Source organism: Panthera onca, chromosome A1 (genome assembly GCF_046562875.1).
Source record: "Panthera onca isolate mPanOnc1 chromosome A1, mPanOnc1 haplotype 2, whole genome shotgun sequence".
Lineage (NCBI taxonomy): Eukaryota > Metazoa > Chordata > Mammalia > Carnivora > Felidae > Panthera > Panthera onca.
Window position 1 is genome coordinate 8,660,124 of NC_138339.1, and position 22,031 is coordinate 8,682,154.

The following is a 22,031-nucleotide window of genomic DNA, read 5'->3' on the forward strand; positions in this document are numbered from 1 at the left end:
TGTACCGCTAGAGGAGTCATAAATAATACATCAGCGAGTGGATGTGGCTGCGTTCCAATAAAATGTTATTTATAAAAGCAGGCAGTGCAAAAGCAGGTGGGATGTGGCCCCTGGCCTGTAGATTGCTGACCCCTGGTCTATGTGTATGGTGACTCCTGGAGTCGGGCAGGACATAACCATTCATGAGGACTCCAAGGTGAACCCACCTGAAGCTGACCAGTGGGGCAGTGGCCCAAAGATTCCCAGAAGAGAAAATCTGAGTTGGGACCAAAAATGCCTTTGAAATAAAATGGCTTTTGAAATAAATAGAAAGTGAGCAGATGGTTAGATGGGATGAGGTTGAGGTTGGCTAGGAGAGCCAGAGTAAGTGGAGGTTGTGAGGACATGCATTTTGTGATGGAATTATGGGATGTTAATACATGGTCAATTAAATGTCTGCTATTTTCCTGGGTCTTCAAGTTTGCGATTTAGACCAAGTAAGTTGAAGGTTCCTTCATCCACTTGCTTACTGGTGACAGTAACAGTCATGCTTACTATTTTTATCGCTGAGATGAAATACAATTTTGGCTGTGTTTGAAAACACTAGTTATATCATGCGTTTTCAAAAGAAAAAAAAGTAGAGTTCTCATAAATTCAATTTTTTTCACTATGAAAGATGAAACGTATATACGTAACACATATTTTCCTTTACTAAATGCATGGTTGCTAAATGATTTCAGAATTTTTGTTAGTATCATGCGCTACATTTAATATTAGGTTCCTTTGATTTAAAGACAGAGAATTTAGAGCTTTTCATGGATACAGGTACAGGTGTGTGTTAACCTTATATAATCAATGCAGATCAAAGGTTAAATGTTATGTGTTGCTGTATTTTATCATTGTTAGCTAGATATTTGTCCACGACAACTGTTAAGCAACTCTTGAGGAACATGCATTAATATTCAGATAGTGGTAAGCTGGTCGAGACACAGCATGCAAAAATTCTTCAGAAACAGTGTAATTTTTTTGTTTCTCCTTCTTGTTTGGGTACAAAATAGAAAAAGACTACAAATGTGTAATGAATAGCAGGTTTTAACCTTTCAATTAAAATGCCAACACATCACAGGGTCATAACATGCAAAGGTCAAAGACATATTGCTTTTTTTTTTTTTTATACTTTAATTTTGACCCATCACTAGACTGATACCATAGCAACTTCTACTTGAAAGACTATAACTATTGATTGAAGGACTGAACAATTGAGTGTTTCTAATGTGACAAGTGATTATAACCTAAGCTGCAATACACAGTTCCTTACTGACAAGTAACGGTTGAGACTGTTAATGGCTTTTCTGTCTCATGACAAAATGCAGTGACACAGTCAACCCTATTTCCTATATAATTGTTAAATTTAGAAAAAAAACCCCAAATGTACTTTTGAAAGAGATAGATGTGACAGGATGTCCATAATGGGTGTTTAAAATGACGTGAAAAGAATAATTTAAGTTATCCAGACTTGAAAATAGTAAGTATAAGGTTCCTATAAGAGTCATTGATGATTATACCACACCTGATCTTCACCAACATTGTCAAATGAGGGGTGACTGAGGATGTCCGTTGGTGCAATTCATCGTGGGTGTTGAGCACAGCTACTCAAAGCCGCAGGACCCCAGAACTCCAGTGTTGGTGGTTGTATTAGCAAAAACAATGAGTTGTACAGTTCAAACAGACTATGACTGGCAACTCACCAGTCCGACTCATTAATGGCATGGCATATTTAAATTTCTGTATATTTAGAAATAAAACACATAAATACATAAAAATGGAGAGTCGTAGAGAGGCATGTTTTTCCACCTGTGCCTTATGCTATCTGGAATTTACAAATCAGATTTGAATTAAACTGATTTCTGTTAATAATTTTTAAGGACATTTTAGGGAGGGCAGATCTGTACAAATTAACCAGAGCAAACTGCTCTCCCTCCATTTTTCAATGATTAATCCCCAATTTTAAAAACTCTCCTTTCAATAAAGAATTTCTATTTTGTTAAAACTTGTCGAAGGCCTTGGGAATCGCAGCGCCTAATGTCATAACAGAATCGAGTGATAAGTGGTGAGTTTAGTGTTAAGATTCAGAACAGTTCTTCTGGATTCCTTTTAAGGGCGGTGAAAAGCAGTAACCAAATTCAAGTGTAGGTGGGAGATGAGGCTATCTGCAGTTATAAAAACCTTGTTTTGATCCCCAAATTAGTCATTATATAAAAAAGAGGTAAATCACATGGAAGGACCGCTGAGATAAGCAGGAAAGTAGGGAAGATGCCTGACTCAACCCAGTTCAGTGCTGCTTATTCAACTCGTGTGTAAATCTCGACTATTAACTTTGGAAAAAAAGGGCAAGGGCTAATGAAATGAAACACATGACTTTCTTAAAAGAAATTTTCAGTCAACTCAAAGGACGGTTATGAGATCATCTATAGTGAAAGAAACTTCCCATTAACAATAATCAAGATTGGACAAGACCTATCAGGACCATTTTCTGGATTGGCATTGTGGATACACACTCTTTCATGGATGGTTTCCTGAAATGATTTTTAAGTTAGTTTCACCAAGTAATTTTCTTTGACCATAGGACTGATAAAAACACCTCTTCTCTTTAAGGCCCATTTAGTGATGTATGCTACAGTAAGGATGTTCACACAATTGGAAGAAATTAACACACGCCAGACCACCCTCAAACTCTCTATTCTTACATTTCAGAGAAAAAAAAAATCTTTGAACATCTCATGAATATGCACAAATAGGTCAGAATGTTTTGTGGACTATGGTTTTATTGTGTGTGTGTGTGTGTGTGTGTGTGTGTGTGTGTGTGTGCGCGCGTGTGTGTGTGTGTGTTTGCTTAAAAAAGCACTGACATATTAAGCTCTTAATGTTCAAAAGGGGTAAGCATTTCACTTAGAGATTCCAAAGTTCTACAGAAGCTCTATGAAGAAGAAAACCATGTGGTTTCGTGTTTATGTAGAATAGCAATCTATTTTAAGTACAACATAATAACATACAATTCAAGCCAACTATCTATATGACACCATTACTGCATGAGTCCAGTGGGGCTTCTCTACTTGATATAAAAAAGTATTCGAATCCTAAGTTGTTGATTGAACCTATTTGAAGGTCTTAACCAGAAACCAGAGACTTCTTTTATTATACAATGGTAATATCCTGAATCAAATGAAATAATGAGAGAGAATTTCCAAATAGTCTCAAAGTACATTCTTTACAGCCCTTAATAATGGAAGAAAAATTATTTAGCGTTTAGTTGTGAAGAAATGGGGGGAGGCAGGGAGTGGAAAGTCAAGAAGTAGACCTTGGGTAACAAAAGGTTTACCCTCTTAATCTCATTGATTACATCGAGGGATTTCTAGGAGGCAAAATTTAATTAAGGTTTGTGAATGTTTCTGTAACATTGACAGCTTGCTGATAGACTGACACCCTGGCTTCTGAAGATATGTTTTGGTTGCATGCAGCAAGATACCATTGATTCTTAAATCAAATGGGGGACATTTCCATTTCCTGGAAGTGCGGCTGGTCAGACACAGAGCCTTATCTTTCTTTATTCCACTAGTGTAGAAGTCCTTCCTTACCACCATCCCCTCTGCAAAATTCTATTCATGCTTTAAGACTTGATTATCACGTCTTGGATACTAGGGCAGCCCCTTCCTCAGTTTTAGACTGGAAAGGACAGGCATAGTGACTTGTTAAATTAAACTATTTGCCTCAAACGCGTGGCTAGCATGGAAGGATGGCAGGTCAGCAATGAGTTCTTGGGCTCCCCACTGTGTGCTCCCTCACCCTCCTTGCATGGCTTGCTCCGTACAGCCGACGAGGGAAAGGGCACAAGGGTGTGGATCCATCATGAACACCCGGGCCTGCAACCACAAAGGAACAGCAACCACAAAACACTTTCACATACTCAGGTTACGCGGGTTGTCTTTTCTAGTGTATGCATGCTGGATTGTCAAATGTATCTCTCCAGTATCACGGCAGTCACCAAGACTACCAGCTAAAATCAGCTTTCACCACGGGTGGGAAGCCTGGAAACCATTTGCTCTTTGCCTCCTCTTGAATATCCAATGACATTCAACAGTGTTACCCGTAACCAATGGATGCCGCATACACTTAGAACCAATTCTACCAATACCCATTCCACAGTGATATGAAGTCACCGTCCGACTTACTTATCTCCTTTGCTTTTGGAGATGCCAACCAACTTCTCGATGCCGCCCGCATCCCGTAAGGCCTTGGCGTTCTCCATGTTCTTGGTGATCACTTCGTGCAGGGTGCAGCAGACGGCTGTCACCGTGTCATCTGACATGGCCTTGCTCGCTGTGTTGTTGCTGTTGTTCCCACCTGGAAGCCTGTGGACGAGGTCTCGCATGGCATATTTGCCTTTGGGAGAAAAAAGTCAAGGGAAGAATTGAAATGAGGCCAGAATGGAAGACGAGGGGAGAGGCGATGGTAGGAACAGGGGAGAAAAACCGAGAACACAAGAGGCCACGTTAATGCATTATTGTCTGTTTCTCATCACTGAAAATTCTCTGTTGGGTCACTGCTCTGTTGGGCATGGGCCACTGAACCCATACAGAGAACAGTTTTTCCCTCATGGTGAGTGCATGGACTTTCTGATGGATGTGGGATAGAATTTCTGGGCAAGTTAGTCCATGACTGTAAACCTAGGCTTTTTAAACCTGTACAGCAGGAACACTAACGGTACCTATCTCACAACACTGTTGCAAAGATTAAATGAGTAAAAGTGTGTAAAGTATGTAAAACACGAGGAGTACTGAGGATGTGGGACTCTGTAGATGTGAGCTGTCAGTGGTTCTTGAAGTCAAGAAAACATATGGTATTCGAACATCACATCAAAAATACCTTGATGGGAACTACGTTGGGGCCTGAACTATTTAACAAGTCAGAGTCAAACCACAAACATATGGACAGCATGATCATATACGTAACTTCCGAGTTCTGGCCCTTATAAAACAAAGAGAAACACTCAAAGCAAGGGAGAGAGGCTTTACAAATGATGTATAACTAGGTGTCCTTGGAACTCTGGTAACCCAATGATCCACCTGTCTCTCTGATGGGATTTATTGTCTGGTTCTACCATATAACACTTACTAATTTGACACATTCCCCTTTGTGTGAAAAACAAAGAAAATAAAATCCAACTTTGCTTCCTTAATTTGCTTCATCATTATTAATCTTGCTGCTCTCAATGATAGAGGTACTTATAATGACATCTTTATGGAGTACTTTTAGTTTACAAAGCATTTTAGGCATTCCAATAACCCTGCAAGACATTAATTCATCCCACCTGCAGCTTCCAATTCTGTTCCATTAATTTACTTCTGGAACTAAGTAAATGAGTGCCTGTAGCAAAGTTGGCTGTTCTTAAATTTTTCAGATGGAATTGGCACGTGTCCAAATTAAAATCCCTTCCTTGTCTCCTATCCCCCAATTAGACATATTTAGCTAGCTCCTGAAAGCCATTTGAAATACTTTTCCTCCATACATGTCCCTAAAGGATAGCCTCTTCTGCTGTTTAATCCTCCAGTGCGAGGTGCCTGGGGTAAGGAAAGGGAACTCATGGGAGAAGGCAATGACATCTCCATTCCAGGCATTAATAAATAAAACATAGGCCCACGTCATTTTGGTATCTGCTCTTATCCTATGTTTAGGTGGCTTATTTTAGCCTGGGCCAAAAAAAATGCTGATGTCTAAATTACTGAAATAGGAAAATGTCTTCATTCACTTGATGGTAGCTGAGAAGTATCTGACAAAAATGGTTTGCCTGAAAACCCCCAAGCGTAGCATATTTATTTTCTAAAGACAATATCTAAAATAGTTAGGGGAAGATCCTTTGTGCATGGGCAGTTCTCTGAGCAACTTGCTGTATGTATTTATCATTAAATCACACTCGGCTCTGGCTAAGATCTTCCTTTTGCTGAGCTCAGCATGCCGGGGCTTCATCAGGTCATTAACCCCCAGAGATTATATCGTAAGGCAAATCTGAGTTCCACAGATGTGAGAAGATGATGAATGGGGGGATGGATTAAAATTTTTCTTCCTCAGGGAAGTGATAGAGGAAGGGAACAGAAAGCTATTTCAATCACTGGGCATACAGGGGCATTCACGCTCCTGACGGAGTATGGAAGACTGTGACCTTGAACATCACTGAGGTTGAAAGCAAAAATGAAAAGAGAGAGAAGATTCGGCTGCAGCATTTTCCAGTTTTTGTTGTCACTGTCAGTTAAAAAGTTATCTCAGATAAATTTGAAGGTGTGTTTCATTTTGCATGCTTTCCAAATCCAAGAGCCGTGAATGAAATACAAGGTGTCCCCATAACATTCAGGTGACACAGGCAACTGCTTCCTCCCAGAGCAGCCTTCCCCGCTTGCCCCGCGACGCTGTATAAACACTGTTTTCCATTCCATGGAGAATGATAGGAGTCACCGCCATATATTACCTACCACCACCTGTCAAGGAAACCCATTGGAATGATTTTATTTCTAATATTTCCAATACAGTTCACTGACATTTCACTGGACAATTGGAGATTTTTCATATATCTATTTATTAGTCTATGTGGAGGGATACATTTTCGTCTAAATTTTTGACCATCCAAGTGAAGAAACAAATCAAGTAAAATCATTCCATAGAGGGGAAAACCTCTGGACAAAGTTTGTTAATCCTCTAAAGGGCATACAATTGTTTTAGCCTTCGATTATGCTTCTGAGAAAAGATGTCTTCTCATACTAGAACTTGAATCCTATCATCATGTGAAATTTGCGTAGCAAGAATAGCTGTGTGTATGTGTGTGTGTGCATGTGCGTGTGTTCAGAAACTTGGAGGCTAATTGGGTGGGGAAAAGAGAAAACAGGAGCATAGAATAATTACAGCCATAAGTGACCTTGTGTGGCAGGCTAATAACAGAAGTCCAGGGAAGGGAGACTGCACTGGGGTTACCATGGAGGGACTGACATGGCAAGTCAGCATTCAGATTTTGTTCTATAGGTTAGGGGAGCTCCAAGACCAAGTTGATATCTTACAAAGAGAATTCTGGTACCGCAAGAAGGAAGGTTTCAGAATAGAAAGACTGAAGTTTGGAGAAACATGTAGTCTTTCTCTTGACAATAAAACTCTGTTTCTCTGAACTTCTGCTGAAATTCTGAGCATTACAGCACAAGGTGGCTTTTGCCTATAATTATTCAATGTCATATATTTTTTTTGTTCCCTAAGTTTCTAAACATTAGAAAGAGCTAAGAAGCCTTTGCTGCTACCAATAAATAAGAGGTACTCCCTCTTGTGCCCCCCAGTCAAGCTTTTGGGTCTCTGAGGTCTGAGGTTTCTTTGGAGGTAAAAGGAGTTAATCCTCAGGTGCCTGGGTGGCTCAGTTGGTTACGCATCCGACTCTTGATTTTGACTCAGGTTCATGAGATGGAGCCCTGCATCAGTAGGATCTGAGCTGACAGCATGGAGTCAGTTTGCGATTCTCTTTCTCCCTCGCTTTCTGCCCCCCCCCCCAGTTTGTGCTAAACAAACAAACAAACAAACAAACATTAGAAAAAAAGGAGTTCTTGAGATTCTCTCTTTCCCTCTCTCTCTGCCCCTCCCCTGCCTGCACTCTCACTCCCTCTCTCTAAATCAATAAACATTAGGAAAAAAGGAGTTAACCTTCTTTAGGAACTAATTTTTGTGCCACAGAGGCAATGAGAAAAAGTTGTGAGGCAGGTGAGCCAAACTGCAAGTTTTTCAGTCTAACACCATGAAGGGGATCAGGTCGGTTTTTTTGTCTCAGTTTGGTTTCAGAGACAGAGCTGGACAGAGGGAAGGTTCTTCACAGGCTAAGGAGGAGCGTGGCTGGATGCCCAGATGGATGGCATCTCCTTAGGAACCTGGAGGAGGAATACTGGAGGTTCTTCATGGGTCTGGAATGTCAAGGACACCTGGAGCCCAGCGGCGCCCTTGTGGTGCATTGGGATGCATGTGGGTGCAAAGGAGATCATAAGCAGACAGGTGTCACCTTGGCATTGAGTCTGGCAGGAGGCACGGGAGCCTCCGTCTTAGAATGAATCGCTGAGGCCACGGAAAGGCCAGTGGCATCAGCAACCACTGCAGAGGGAGCCACTCCCCCTTTCTCTGGATTTGATTGGTTTAAAAATAAGTGAATGGGACGGCCCAGACTGAAAGTCACAGAATGATTCATTCATAGAATGATTCAATTAACAGGCAACTGTAATATTTTGGAACAAAAACAAGGACTTGTGACCACAAAAAGGTGGCTGTGGGTCAGGGACAGGACAGCAGCCAGCCATCATGGAGAATCCCAGGATGAAACTGACACGTGAAACACTGGTGGTGGTGGAGAAGTGGAGGAAAAAGGGTTCAGAAGTCTCTCGCTGGAACAACGAGGTGGGTCGTGAAAACCAAGTGAATTTAAAACTTTTAATAATAGTGGACAAGTTAGAGTCTATCGTACTTTCTTCGCACAAACAAAAACATGCAGAATTATTTAACCTGATATGTGATACGGGAGAACAACACAGCAAGGTTCTATCAGGGAGACCCCACTGGTCATCAGGTTCCAAAGACGCCCAGATTTGTGAAAGCAAAGTGGGTGCCTTGGCCTGCCTCCATTTGCAAGAACTGTGCTCCCCAGTAGCCACTGTCGTAGAATCGCATGTGAGAAAAAGAAAAGAAAAGCACGCTGCTCCCTCAGGTTGAAACAAAACAAAACACAACTCCGCCACCACCACCACCACTGCCAATGAACAGATTGCTCCGTTTTGCTCAAGTTCCTGGTAGAGACGCATACTTGGGTCATTTCTTCTAAGTCACCTAGTCTCTGGTGAAAATAACATTACTTCTGGTGTGCAATTCTGGTATGAAATGACCAGCGGAGATATTATGAGTGTGTAAGAAATACCCCGAGTTTCCATCAGTGACAGACTAACTGTAACCTTTGTAACTTTGATACCCTTTCCTCCATGCACCTGTGTGCCTACCTGTGTCTCTGTGTGTTCCCTTTAAACACTTAAGTGTTTAAGATCTGTTGTGGGGTGCCTGTGTGGCTCAGTCAGTTAAGCATCCCACTCCCGATTTTGGCCCAGGTCATGATCTCACAGTTTGTGAGATGGAGCCCTGAGTCAGGTTCTGCGCAGACAGCATGGAGCCTACTTGAGATTCATATTCTCTCTCTCTCTCTTTCCTTCTCCTGCTTGTGCTCTCTCTTTCTCTCTCTCTCCTCTCTCTTAAAAAAAAAAGATTTGTTGAGCTAGTTTTCTAAATTCAGAATCTCTAAAAAATTGAAAAATAAAAATATTTCTTTAGAATGCTTCTTTCTGGAGTCATCCGTTTAGAGTGTTGGGCCCACAAAGGCGCAGAAGGAATTGGGGACCTGAGCAACTATGCTGTCCAAGAAGGGCACTCTCTGCAGAGCAAGTGCAGACGAGGGCTGGTGGAGATTTCGTGACGGCGCCACAGGGCTCCGTTCCTGCTGGCTGCTTCTGCTCCTGGATTGTCTGTCTGCTTATGATTCTGCTTCTATTTCCATTACGTTTATTTGTGGTATTGGTTTGTGCACCACTACTCGGTTCCCCGTCGGTGGCAGCAATATTGAGCAGGGCTTTGTGGTCTAGCCGCTGTAAGGTGGCCGACATCACAGAAGTCACTGGAGTCCCTTCCTACATTGATTATGTATCTCTTTTGATCATTCATAGAGTCCGCTGGATAGCTGGTCTTTCTGACGACTCACATGTCTTTCTAAACTTAAATCTCTCTCAAAGCAATGTTAGAGAAAAGATAATTTTAACAACGGCTGGAATGCAGAGCAGTGCTGGGTCAGGAACGTCATGACCCCTTCCACTGAGGCCTTAACACCTCTTTGACTTCTATGTTTCTGGGGCTGCTAAGCCTGGCCCTATGAGTTTTTGCCAAGATGCTCTAAATTTACTCTTTTCTTTTCCAATTTTTCTCCTTCTTTTTTTTTTTTTTGTACTGTGGCAGAATACACATATCATAAAATGTAGCATCTTGTCCACTTTTAAGTATACAATTCAGTGATATTAAGTAAGTCTCTATTGGGCAACTATCACCACTGTCCATCTCCAGAACTGTTTTCATCTTGCAAAACTGAAACTCTCTATCATTAAACAATAATACCCTAACATTCTATTGCTATGATTTTGACTACTCTAAGTACCTCATACAAGTGGAAGCATACAGCATATGTCTTTTTTAAAAAATATTTTTGAGAGAGAGATAGCAAGAGCATAAGTGAGGCAGAGACACAGAGAGAGGGAGACAGAGGATCTGAAGCAGGCTCCATGCTGTCAGCACAGAGCCTGGTGTGGGGCTCGAACTCACGAACCATGAGATCATGACCTGAGCTGAAGCTGGACGCTTAGCCCACTGAGCCACCCAGATGCCCCTAGTGTACATCTTTATGTGACTGACTTATTTCACTTAGCATGGTATCCTTAAGCTTCATCCATATCGTAGCATATGTCAACATGCCCTTCCTATTTAAGGCTGAATACTGTTCCATATATGCATATACCACATTTTGCTTCTCCATTCATCTGTTGACAGATACTTGAGTTGTTCCCTCATTTTAACTAGAGTGACCAATGCTGCTGTGAACATGGGTGTACAACTCTTGTTTCACTTGCCATCTGTTTATGTCTTTGTGTTAGGTAGAAGCTAGACATGAGTGGTGGGAGGAACACCCTGGGGCAGAGTCCCACGTCCTTGAAGGGGAATGACAGAGACACGAGTTGGAGGCAAGGATGGTGACAAATAAGCTACACAGCAGAAGTCCTGGGGCACGACATCCTGACCTTGTGGCTTCCAAGACCTTGGGGGTGCCAGACCAAAGAGCCAGAACAGGTGCAGAGCACATGCTCTCCTCTTCCACCTCTGTCCCAGGGTAATCCCTAGACTCATTATAATGCATTTGCATTGTGCTAACAGCCCCAACCAATGGAGGAAGTCTTCCATGACAGCTCCTCTACAAACCTTGTAGGGTCAAAAATTCCCCCTCCCAACCTGTGGAAGGAATCTCCCAAATCACTGGAAACAGTCCCCGTTAGAGACCACCCCACTGTAGGTCTCCTCCCAGTCCAGAGAGACCCAGTAACACCCAATCCCAAAACACCCTAGAGGCCATTTCCACCTCATGCCCAGCTCTCCCACCTTGAGAGTGTACTTTCATGTTAATAAACTGGTTGGTGCTAATTTCCTTCTAGCTGTCATTATTCTGAGTGGAGACGCCCATGTAAATCTTGTGGGGACTCCAAGGATCGAGATCGCCATCCACATGACACAGACTCTCTCTCACCCGCAACATTTGGATCTAAAGTGAGTCTCCTTATAGACAGCCTATAGTTGGATCATGTTTTTAAATCCATTCTGCCATTCTGTTTTTTGACTAAAGAGTGTAATCAATTTATATTTAAAATAATTAGTGATAAGGAAGGCCTTACTTGTGTTACTTTGCTATTTGTCTTGTATATAGATTATGGCTTTTTTTGTCCCTCATTTCCTGCATTACTGTCTCTTTTGTGTTTATTTGATTATTTTTATAGAGAAATGTTTTAATTCCCTTATTTATTTTTGTATATATTCTATAACTATTTTTGTTGTGGTTACCATGGGGATTACATTTAATACCCTGAAATTATAAAACTCTAAATTTATACCATCTTACTTCAATAACATATAAAAACTTGCTCATATATAGTTCTACCCCCACCCTTTTCAGTGATGGACATCACAAAATTCCACCTTTGTATGTTGTATGTCCAAAAACATAAAATAATTGTTTTGGGGGGGGGGTGCCTGGGTGGCTCAGTTGGTTAAGTGTCTGACTCTTGATTCCGGCTCAGGTCATGATCTCATGGTTTGTGGAACTGAGCCCCACATCAGGCTCTGTGCTGACAGTGTGGAGCCTGCTTAGGATTGTCTCTCTCCCTTTCTCTCTGCCCCTCACCTGCTTGTGTGCACCCTCTCTCCCTCTCTCTGAAATAAATAAATATTTACAAAACAGTTTTAAAAAATAAAAAAATGAATGTTTTTCTTAATGCATCAGTCTCTTAAATCATGTAGAAAACATGAAAAACAGGAGTTACAAACTGTCATTATAATAGTACTAGCTTTTATCATTACCCCTGTATTTAACTTTACTAAGATCTGTATTTCTTCATATGGCTTTGAGTCACTTTATTCCAAATTTCAGAATTACCTTTCCTTGTAGGAAAGTTCTAGTGACAAACTCCCTCAGCTTTTATTTACTTGGGAATGTCTTTCTTCTTCACTTTCGAAATACAGGATTCTTGATTGATAGGTTTTTTTCAGCACTTTGAAAATATAGCCCATTACCTTCTGACCTCCAAAGAATCTGATGAGAAATCTGCTTATAATCTTAATGGGGATCTTTTTTTTTTTTTTTAACGTGATGAGTCACTTCTCTTTTGCCAATTTCAAGATACTCTCTGTCCTAGTCTTCGGACAATTCGATTATGTGTGCCCGTATGGGTCCCTTTGGTTTATCTTACTTAGAGCTTGTTGAGCTTCTTGGATGTTTATATTCACATCTTTCATCAAATTTGAGAAGTATTCAGGCATTATTTCTTCAAATAATCTCTCTGATGCTTTCTCTTTCTCTCCTCCTTCTGAGACTTCCACAATGTGTATGTTGCTCTGCAACATTTTCACTTTTCTTCATTTCTTTTTCTTTCCATCCCTAGGATTTGATGATTTCAGCTGTCCTGTCTTCAAGTTCATGGATTCTTCCGCCTACTCAGAGCTACCTCTGAATCCCTCTAGTGAAGTTTTCATTTCAGTTATTGTAATTTTCAGCTCCAGAATTCCTTTCTTAAATTTCCTTTTAGATTTTGTATCTCTTTAATAATATTTCAATGTTATCCCTGCATCATTTGCTTGGCTTTCTCCACATCAGTTTTTAGTTCTTTGAGCATCTTTAACATAGTTGCTTTAAAGTCTTTGTCTAGTAGGTCTGTCATCTGGTCTTTTTCAGGGATAGGTTTGTTGGCTTATTTTTTTCCTTTGAGCGAGCCATACTTTCTTTATATGCCTTATGGGTTTGTGTGTGTGTGTGTGTGTGTGTGTGTGTGTGTGTGTGGACATGTGTACAAGTAGACACTGGAATCTTATTGTGGGGAATAAGCACAGGAATGCCCTGAGCTTGCACCGATGGAGGTTAACAAGGCATAAAGAAATAGAAAGCCACAGGATGTATGCATCAAAGATTCGGTAAAACAAGATTAGGTAAACAGGGCAAAGGCCCCCAGTATAGGACAAAGGCATAGGAATAGGAAATCTCAGGATGGAAACATCCAAAATGAGGTAAACAAGATTAGGTATTCAGGGTGGAAATGTCCCCCAACTTAGTACAATAGCAGAAAGCTACTTTCACAGGACGGAAGGACCAAAATAGGTAAACATGTAAACAGGGCTATAGACTGCAGCAAGGCAAAGTTGCCCAAAGTGCAGCTAATTAGCAAAAGAAGAGTGCCTTGTTGACCCTGAGGTAGCATGCCCTGTCTTTCTTTTCCCCTAGGCAGTTTAGGTAAACAGAGGTGGCACCTCGGTCCTGGTGTCAGGATTTTGTTTTGCATTGACCCAAACTCCAAACATTGCATATCTTCAACAACCCCTTTTCCCCTCATTCCCATGAATTAGTGTTCACAGTTTCATTGTCCCTTTGTGCACGCCTATCATGCTTGTAAGCCTTCTGATCCTAATAAAAATGGAGCAAGGACCCTGACTTGGGGCTCTTATCTCCTCCTGGACATTAGCCTCTCTCACATTTCAATCCTGCATCTGTTCTCTTGCTGGATAAGACAGAACTCCAGACCCAGAGTCTACGACACCTTATGTAACCCTGGAAATTAGATTCTTCCCCTTCCCCAAGTTTGCTGTTTTTTTAGTTTTTGTTTTTGTTTTGATTGTTATAGGCATCCAGAGGATCAGCCTGAGGTATAAACCTGAAAGTCCTCTCGGGTCTTTTCTGAATTTGTGCCTTTCTCCAGGAATGTGGGGGGCTGTTAATTTCCTCTGCATATGCATTTGCTTATGAATCTCCTAGTCCTTAAAGTCTTGCTCCCAAAAGGGAAGAAAAATGAATTGAAGGGGAAGGGAGGGTTCCAACACTTGAAATCCCCTGGAAGTCACCTCGGCCAGAGGGGAAGGGGCTTGCAAAATGTGTGAGGTGTGCAAAAATGGCTGCCCATCTCTGTGAGGTGTGCAAAAATGGCTTCCCATCTCTGTGTCAGCACCTCCATTATCAGAAGCAGCAGTGATCAGATTGTAGATACCTTATACTTGGAGGGCAGAGTCCTCAATGCCCACCCTGGTTCCCACCAGCTGCACACAAGTTGCTCAGGAACACATACATAGCTGCCTGCCAAGGGGTTTGGGGTGAGGGATATGTACTTGATACTGTGCTAAGAGCTGACATTGACTGAAATTAATATCACTATTTACCCTCCAAGTTTCCCTTGCAAGTTTCCAGCTTTCATTAGACTCCAGAGTTCCAAAATACATCAGATAGATTCTGCCAATGTGGGTAGCCAGATTCCTGGTGCTTCCTACTCTGCCACCTTGCCAGAATCCTCTCTCCACTCTGAAGTTACTTTTGATCAGTGGTTGAAGATATGAAAGTGAGGTGCTGATTTCAACGTGACTGTGTGTCTGTAGGTAAACGTGAAAAGAGCCTTTGCCCCCTTTGCCAAAGAGTGAGTGCTAGCCTTTTACAATGCTCTGTCAATAGCCATAACTCTTTATATAATGTGACCAGGACCTTTTCTTTCTCCTTGGGGAATGACTAGCCCTCATGTATCATAAAATCTGTCACTGTATACATTATAAGGGTATCTATATAAACAGTTTATTATAAAAGAGGAGAAAACATGCCAAAAAACATGCCAAAAAAAACATGCCAAAAAAATCTGTATTATAAAACTGGCTTCTGTGGCTTACAGACCAAAGAGGTGAAGCATTCAAGATGGCATTTCTTGGCTATTGAAAACGTTTGAATTCTTGTTCACATGGGAAAGTTCTGAATCAAGCTGCAGTTATTTCTTGTCTTTACACACTAAAGACTTATACTCGTATCTTCTGTCCCCTGAGAACCCTTTTTGAAATTGTCTTCCCCAAGTCTACACCCCATCGTCAAATTAATAAAACTTTAAACAATGTCTTTTACATCTAAAATCATCTTAGGGTTCCCGGACTGTTGCTGGGTAATATCAAGGAGTTTTCTTCCTGATTTTATAAAATAAAGATGCTGGAAATAATGAGGGATATTTGGGCTTTTGCAGGTTTTTATTTGGTTTAATACCAGTGTGGGAGATGTACTTTCATCAGGCTTCCAAGACAAAAAGACCTAGCAAATAAAAATCAGAGAAACTTGACCTCCACTTAATCACGACAAGTAGTATTATTCTGCCTCAGCACTTATGAACCTTCCACTTTGGTTAAAGCATGATTCCTTTTGTGTTAGAGAATGGCACAGGGATGTCAACAAGTTTTTAAAAGAAAGGTTCAATTTCTAGGTTTCAAAGATCCTAACGTAATCTTTATGGGATAAATGATGAGGTCCTGGAGGTTTTCAGTGCCCTCCCTGTCCACAATGTATACTGACTTTCATGCTAGTCCCTAACACCTTATAAAGCTAAAATTTTCTCAATTTTGTTATTATTGGTCGTGATGAGTAATCAGAGCCGTTCAGCCCTATCATCAATGGGTGGTTTTCTCTCATGCTTGCCTAAAGACCCCTGCAGGAGCCACAGGTCTGTAATTGGGTCAGTTGGAAGAAACATCAAAATAGCCTGATTAAAGGGTTCCAACACATCCTCTTAACACTTGATAAAATAGAAAATAGGCTCTTGGCTACAGGTGCCCCTGCAGAAGTGATATCGTCAACCAAATGAACATCTCTCAGACCGCTAAGAGATTCAGTCAGGCTTTCCGGAACTCATTCACTTTGAAAGACTGCTAACTAACCCAAGATCAAGAGAACAAGGATTAATTACTTAGACTAAGTGAAACAAATTTAATTGTCGTTAATGTTCTACTTTGAATTGGGCATGTTAGAAGCTTCCTTATTTCTACTTCTGTCTTTATTAACGCTTGATTTCACAGGTTATGCTTCTAAAAACTTGATAAAACAATCTTCAAATAGGATTTTGTTGTAATTAATCATTCAGAATTCGGAAAAATATACTAAAAATTTCTTAAAATAGGTCAGATAATAAATTACCAGGGAGAGTTACTAATAATTCTGTAAATATAATGACATGTTGATGGGTCTTGTCTACACAAGTTAAAACAGTAGTTTAATAATATAAAAAATTGCCTTGACCAATTTATTTACTTTCTTTGACCCTAGTTTTTCATGGAAAGAACTGGAATCTCTCTTCCTTTCTAGTAGAGCATAATTGAAAAAATCAAATCTGTATCCATAGATGTCACATTTAAGGGAAATATAATATAATTAGGCATGACAAGCCCATTAAAAGACAAGCACTTTTCATTTGGAATTAATGCCTACAACCTCCTCCCAGGCTTGGCTACTGCTGTATGACCCAAGGAGCCCCGTCCTCAGGCAGCATGGCCAGTGCACTGAAAAGTTACAGCTCAGAGAGATACAGGGGGAGAGGGTGAAGACTGGCAGAGGTTGACTCTGAGAGTTCTGGGTTACTGGTCCCTGTAGATGAGCTGAAAGGAAATGCAATATTTCTGCTGAATAACGTGGCCAAAATTACAAACCCAGGAGCTATATACCAACAAAACAAAAGTTAACTTTCAAGATTTATTATCATATAGGTCTAGCTTTGATAACCATACAAAGAAGTCTTTGTGAATGAATCCACGCTGCTTGCTATACCTACGTCTGTGTACTGGTCAGATAAAGCAAACCATCGAAGTGATGGATGGTCACAAATAACAAAACTGCTAAGCTGACATCTTCATCATAGGAGCGGAACTTCTGCATCAGGAGGGGCTGTGAAGGAGCACCGGTACCACGTTCCGTCTCCGTCATGACCGTGTGCATATCACGAGCTTATCACAGAGGAGAATCAGGAAAACAAGACAAAACCAGAAAATCAACCCAGGGAAACAAATCAAAAAAAGAAAAAGTAATACGGAATGGTCCTTCTAATCCTAGTCCCCCAGAATGAATCTTTGGATCATTTGTTAGCAGTTGCTGACTTCCCGGATCAACTTTCTCTCTGACATTCACAGGACCGACCTGCGACAGATGCCATGATTACCTTGTGAGAACACCACTGTCCAGCATGAAGTGACCAACCAATAAGCTTACAAACGTGGTAAGATTGTACTTTTTAATTTTGTTATTCTTACTGTTTTTATTTTATAGATACAGAGAGAGTGGAGAAGAGGGGTCGGGGGGTGGGGAGAGCATGAGAGAGAGAGAGAGAGAGAGAGAGAGAGAGAGAGAGAGAGAGAGAGAGAGAGAGAATCTTAAGCAGGCTCCATGCTCAACATGAAGCCTGAGGTGGGGCTTGATCCCACAACCCTGAGATCATGACCTTAGCCAAAATCAAGAGTCAGATGCTCAACGGACGGAGCCACCCAGGCATCCCTGTACTTCTGTATTTTAAATGTGGAAGGCTGGTTCTTATGAAGTCTGGATGCCTTGCAACATTTCATAAGTAAAAATTCCTTTCTCTTGATGCTTCTGTCTCTACATTTCCCTTTCACAGACTGGAAAATAATTGTGGCAACACCAGACCTCTGATCTAATCATGCCAGTCCCTTTTTCCCAGAATGAGACCTATTCATCTCCACATCTAATCCTTCGCTCCTGCTGGGTTCGAATAAATATTTAAATGAGATGCATTGATTTTTCCAAAAAATGAACCTTCTTTTATGGATCTGCCAGTGCTTTAATTGATTAAAGATTTATCCAGAGAGAGAGAGAGAGAGAGAGAGAAAGGCATAGTAGAATGGGATAAGCTGGAGCCAAGGTATCAGTGGTTGCTGTGGGCAAAAGTTGAGACAAATTCTGGAAGAAACCCAAAAATTCCTTATGCTTTTTGTCTCTAAACTATGATTTTAGAAAACAAATGCAGCCTTATAACACATATAAGGACCTATTTCACATGCCAGGATTGATAAGCAATTGGTCTGCGAAAATGATTCAAACAAGAACTCAGCCCTCTGAATGGAAATAATATTAAACAATGCAGAATTGTATAGGTTTCTAGTGGATGGTGCACAGTTCTCTCAAGAATTATTACCGCCAAATAAATAACCCCTTCCACCTGTTTAGAAGACAAAAGGAATTGTACCTTTTAGCACCTTGAGCTCTTATCCAGAGGATTTCACTGTGTTAGATTTTGAAAAATTGTCATACTTGTTGAGAAGTAAGGTAATGAGTAGAAATACGGACAAGGAGGTGGCTAAGATAAGCATATTTAATTTGTATAAGAATTGCTCTAAAAATAAAAATGGCAATTAATTAAAAAATGGCAGGAAGCTTGCTGAAGCACCTTTTGAACTGGAAATAAGATGATTTTTGGGAAATACTGAAAATGAGTCAAGCAACTGATATGACACATTATAACAGGTTTTAAATAATTTGGTTAAATATTAAGCATGATAGCCAAAAAAAATTGTGCTAATTCATTGTCTAATTTTAGCAGAAAGGAGGTAAAGGTGAAAACTTAAACTCACTGACTCTAGCCTCAGGGGAGAAACCTAGGAAGGCTCTTTATTTTTAGGTCAAGATTGTTATCCAGCAAAGACCTAAGAACTCTTCCAGGATGAAAATTTCAGCAGACAATAGCATGAGACACAATGAGATTGGCATTTTCATAAGCTAAGTTGGTTTTCAGGAAAAGAACCTGAAGGTAGTCCTCTGACCTGACATTGGCACTTTGGGATAACAGTAACACAATGATTAATGTAAATAATGATGAATTACAACACTGCAGTCCCTTGTATTGCCTTCTCAAATCCATCTACCCCTCTGCCAAAATAAAAATTAGTCTCAACAAAGGCCACAAAGACAGTGAATCAGCTACAGGTTTTCTTCATATGCCACTACTCATCAATTACATTATAGAGTAGCTTAACTTTTTCAAGAAAAGTCACATCTATTGTTTCAATTTCTACTTAGCATTTCCGTGGGGGCATAAGAACAGCAGGTGCAATTCACAATGACAAATGAGGCCCAAAGAGACTAGATGATGTATGTAAGGTTGCAGAGCTAACTGTCTCTTGGCTTTGGTCCCTTTCTGTGAATCTCCCAGCTCGAAGCTCCCCTCTCCGACCAGCCCTCCTCTCTCTTGCCTCTGAGCTCTTTCCACAGGTATAATCTTCCTTTCTAAAAAGGTTTTTTGAGTACAGATTACACACAAACTACATTAGTTTCAGGTGCCCAACGTAGAGACTCATCAGCTCTAGATGTTATTCATGCATGCTACACAGGTAAAATCACAGGTGTAATTTCACCTCCTGTGTGACACCTGCCATGTAATTCATCTATCCGATCAGTCGTTCTACAGTCACATCGTAGGAGCTGTGTCTCATTAGCTTACACGTGTAACAGACCTTCCCAATGATAATACACACTGAGGACAGGGTGACATCTAATGACGTGTTTGCTGATAAATCAATAAACAATTTACACGGGCTCTTTGACTACACAACGTTAAGAAGACGCAACAACAGTGCTTGGCTGAGAACTGGGCTCACACCCACCCCGCTGCTTTCTCTCCTCTATGAGAGATCCCAGGAATACCAGTGCTTTAGGATGCTGTGTTCTCGAAAAGGTTTCTCTGTAGCCTAAGTGTGGGAAATGCTGCGCCTGACCCTCAGAAATTTGCCATGCATAGGAGCAAAGGAAGGGCCCTGTCAGTCCTTCAGTGAGACAAAATGAAACCACTTGGTGAACTTTGTTTAATCTAGACTTCCCCAGATATCTGAATATTGTATCCGAATAAGGAAATCTTGTTGTGCATGCCACCCATTCCTGTCCCAAAGAACTGGGATTCTGAGGGACTCACCCTGGGTGGCCCTGCTGAATGAGGGCAGCCACGTTCCTGTTCCTGTTACTATGCCTGCGTATCACCGAGGACTCACAGATCTTCAGCACCAAAGAAATCCTAATTTCATAACAACTTGATGCAATGTCGAGAAAATCAGAACTAAAAGAATTGCTCTAACTATACAAAAGACATGGCCAGAGCCAACGGACGGCAGTGTATTCTAAGTATGGGCTGACAGGAGTGCCTCTCCCAGAGTGTACCTTATTCCTAAATGCGACAGCCTTGTTCTGATTTCATACACCCCTTACCCTCATACTTGGTTCACAGCAGACTTCATAAATCAGAGACATAAATGTCACAGAAGGAGGATATAAATTCTTTGGCTACGATTCCCTTTCTTTGTTGACCAATGAGCTGCTTATGGAAGAGCAATTCCTAGTATAGGTTCTCGGAGGAAGTTCACTGATTGAAATTCACTTAATTTTCTTTCCCAAGTTGCTTTCCTTCCTAGTACAGAACAGCCAAGCCACGTACTGATTTCCACTAGGCAATTCTAGTTCTAATTTAAATTACTGAACTGAGCTTTGGATGCGAATGGATCTTATTTGGCTTTGGGTGATGGGTTCCTCAGGGCCTGACTTTGCTTACATAAAACCTGGCTATGGGTAATCTACCTTCATAGCTGAAATAAACCTCAGATGACAGGTAACTCAAGGCAGCTTGGGGCTGTCTGGATCATCAATCAGTCTGTCCCTCTAACGCACATCATGGACCCTAAATTATATGCCAGGGCCTGAACTTATCCAAATCTTATAAAATTCCTGCCTCCCTTATGCTTAGGAGACAATCTCCTTCACTAGACACAAGAAGATTCAGAGCAGTCCCTACTAACAAAAGTAAGAACATTTTTTTAAAACTTTTTCTTTAAAAAAAAAAAACAACAAAAAACTTCTCATCACTTTGAGATTGATTTTTAATAGTGTTAATTTATAAAACTTGATGTCTACATCAGAGCATGTCTTACTTTCTGCCTGTGGATTTTGTTTTTCAGAGTAAACAAATGTGGCCTATTTTGTATTTTTATAGTGCACAGAATTCCAATTTCAAAAGAAAGAACACCAGAACCCAAAGATATTGACAAATTATTTTAATAAAAATTGGTTTGTGTTTTAGCTATCTCTCTAAATTCCCTAGGTAGGCAAAACATTTCTCGGATGAACTGTAAAATTATCTTGGGCTATATAATATACCCTGTTTTCTTTTATTAATTAACCACAGTGAACGTTTCATATGGAATTGTTGGCATTTCTGATGCGTTCACAACTCCAGTGTTCATATTGTAGGCTTATGTTGTGTGTGTAAAACTAAAACTTAAAGGATTTATACATCAAATGAGTTGAAAACTTTGGTGGGTGTGTGCTATACTAGAAAAACAAGAAATAGGAAAAGAAGGAGGTATGAAGATAAAAAATTTAGAAACACTAGATATAAAGATAGAAGCAAATAATGAGTCTAGAAAACCAAAAACGGACCAATTTGTTTCTGTGAATCCCATTCAATCAAAAAGAACTCAATATTACATCTGAACCCAACTGATGGCATCTTTATAATAAGCGACATTTAATACTGCAAATTCTAGGAAAAGAAAAAAAATCTGGATACTCCTTCGGCAATTTATTGTCGTGGGATTTCATTTGTAGCCAAGGAGAAAGATATGGCAAACAGAAGGGATTGCACGAAGGTTTAAAAAAGTAGGAAACTATTAGACACAATGCTCAGGCAGGTCAGTTGCCCTAAAGCCAAGCTAAGGGGCTGGTGTTTGAGTTTTCTTATCTAAACCGTCACAGTTTGGGGGAACCCTAATTGCCTATTTGTGTCGTGCACCATGGAGCCCAGGCAGGGGAGAGAGGCTGTCAGGCACGTTTGTCTAGAGTGACGGGCTCACAGACACCCACCCGG

The 22,031-nt window shown here is 40.7% G+C and overlaps 1 protein-coding gene across 5 annotated transcripts in view; it reads right to left on the bottom strand.

Moving 5' to 3' along the window:
* Positions 1 to 22,031, bottom strand: part of CTNND2 (catenin delta 2) — a 957,890-nt gene that overhangs the window by 45,429 nt on the left and 890,430 nt on the right. For all 5 annotated transcript variants that reach the window (XM_060634364.3, XM_060634362.3, XM_078444403.2 and 2 more), the window contains one exon: positions 4,209 to 4,419. In XM_060634364.3, the coding sequence (XP_060490347.3) occupies positions 4,209 to 4,419 (211 nt within the window). The remainder of the gene's footprint in view (positions 1 to 4,208; positions 4,420 to 22,031) is intronic.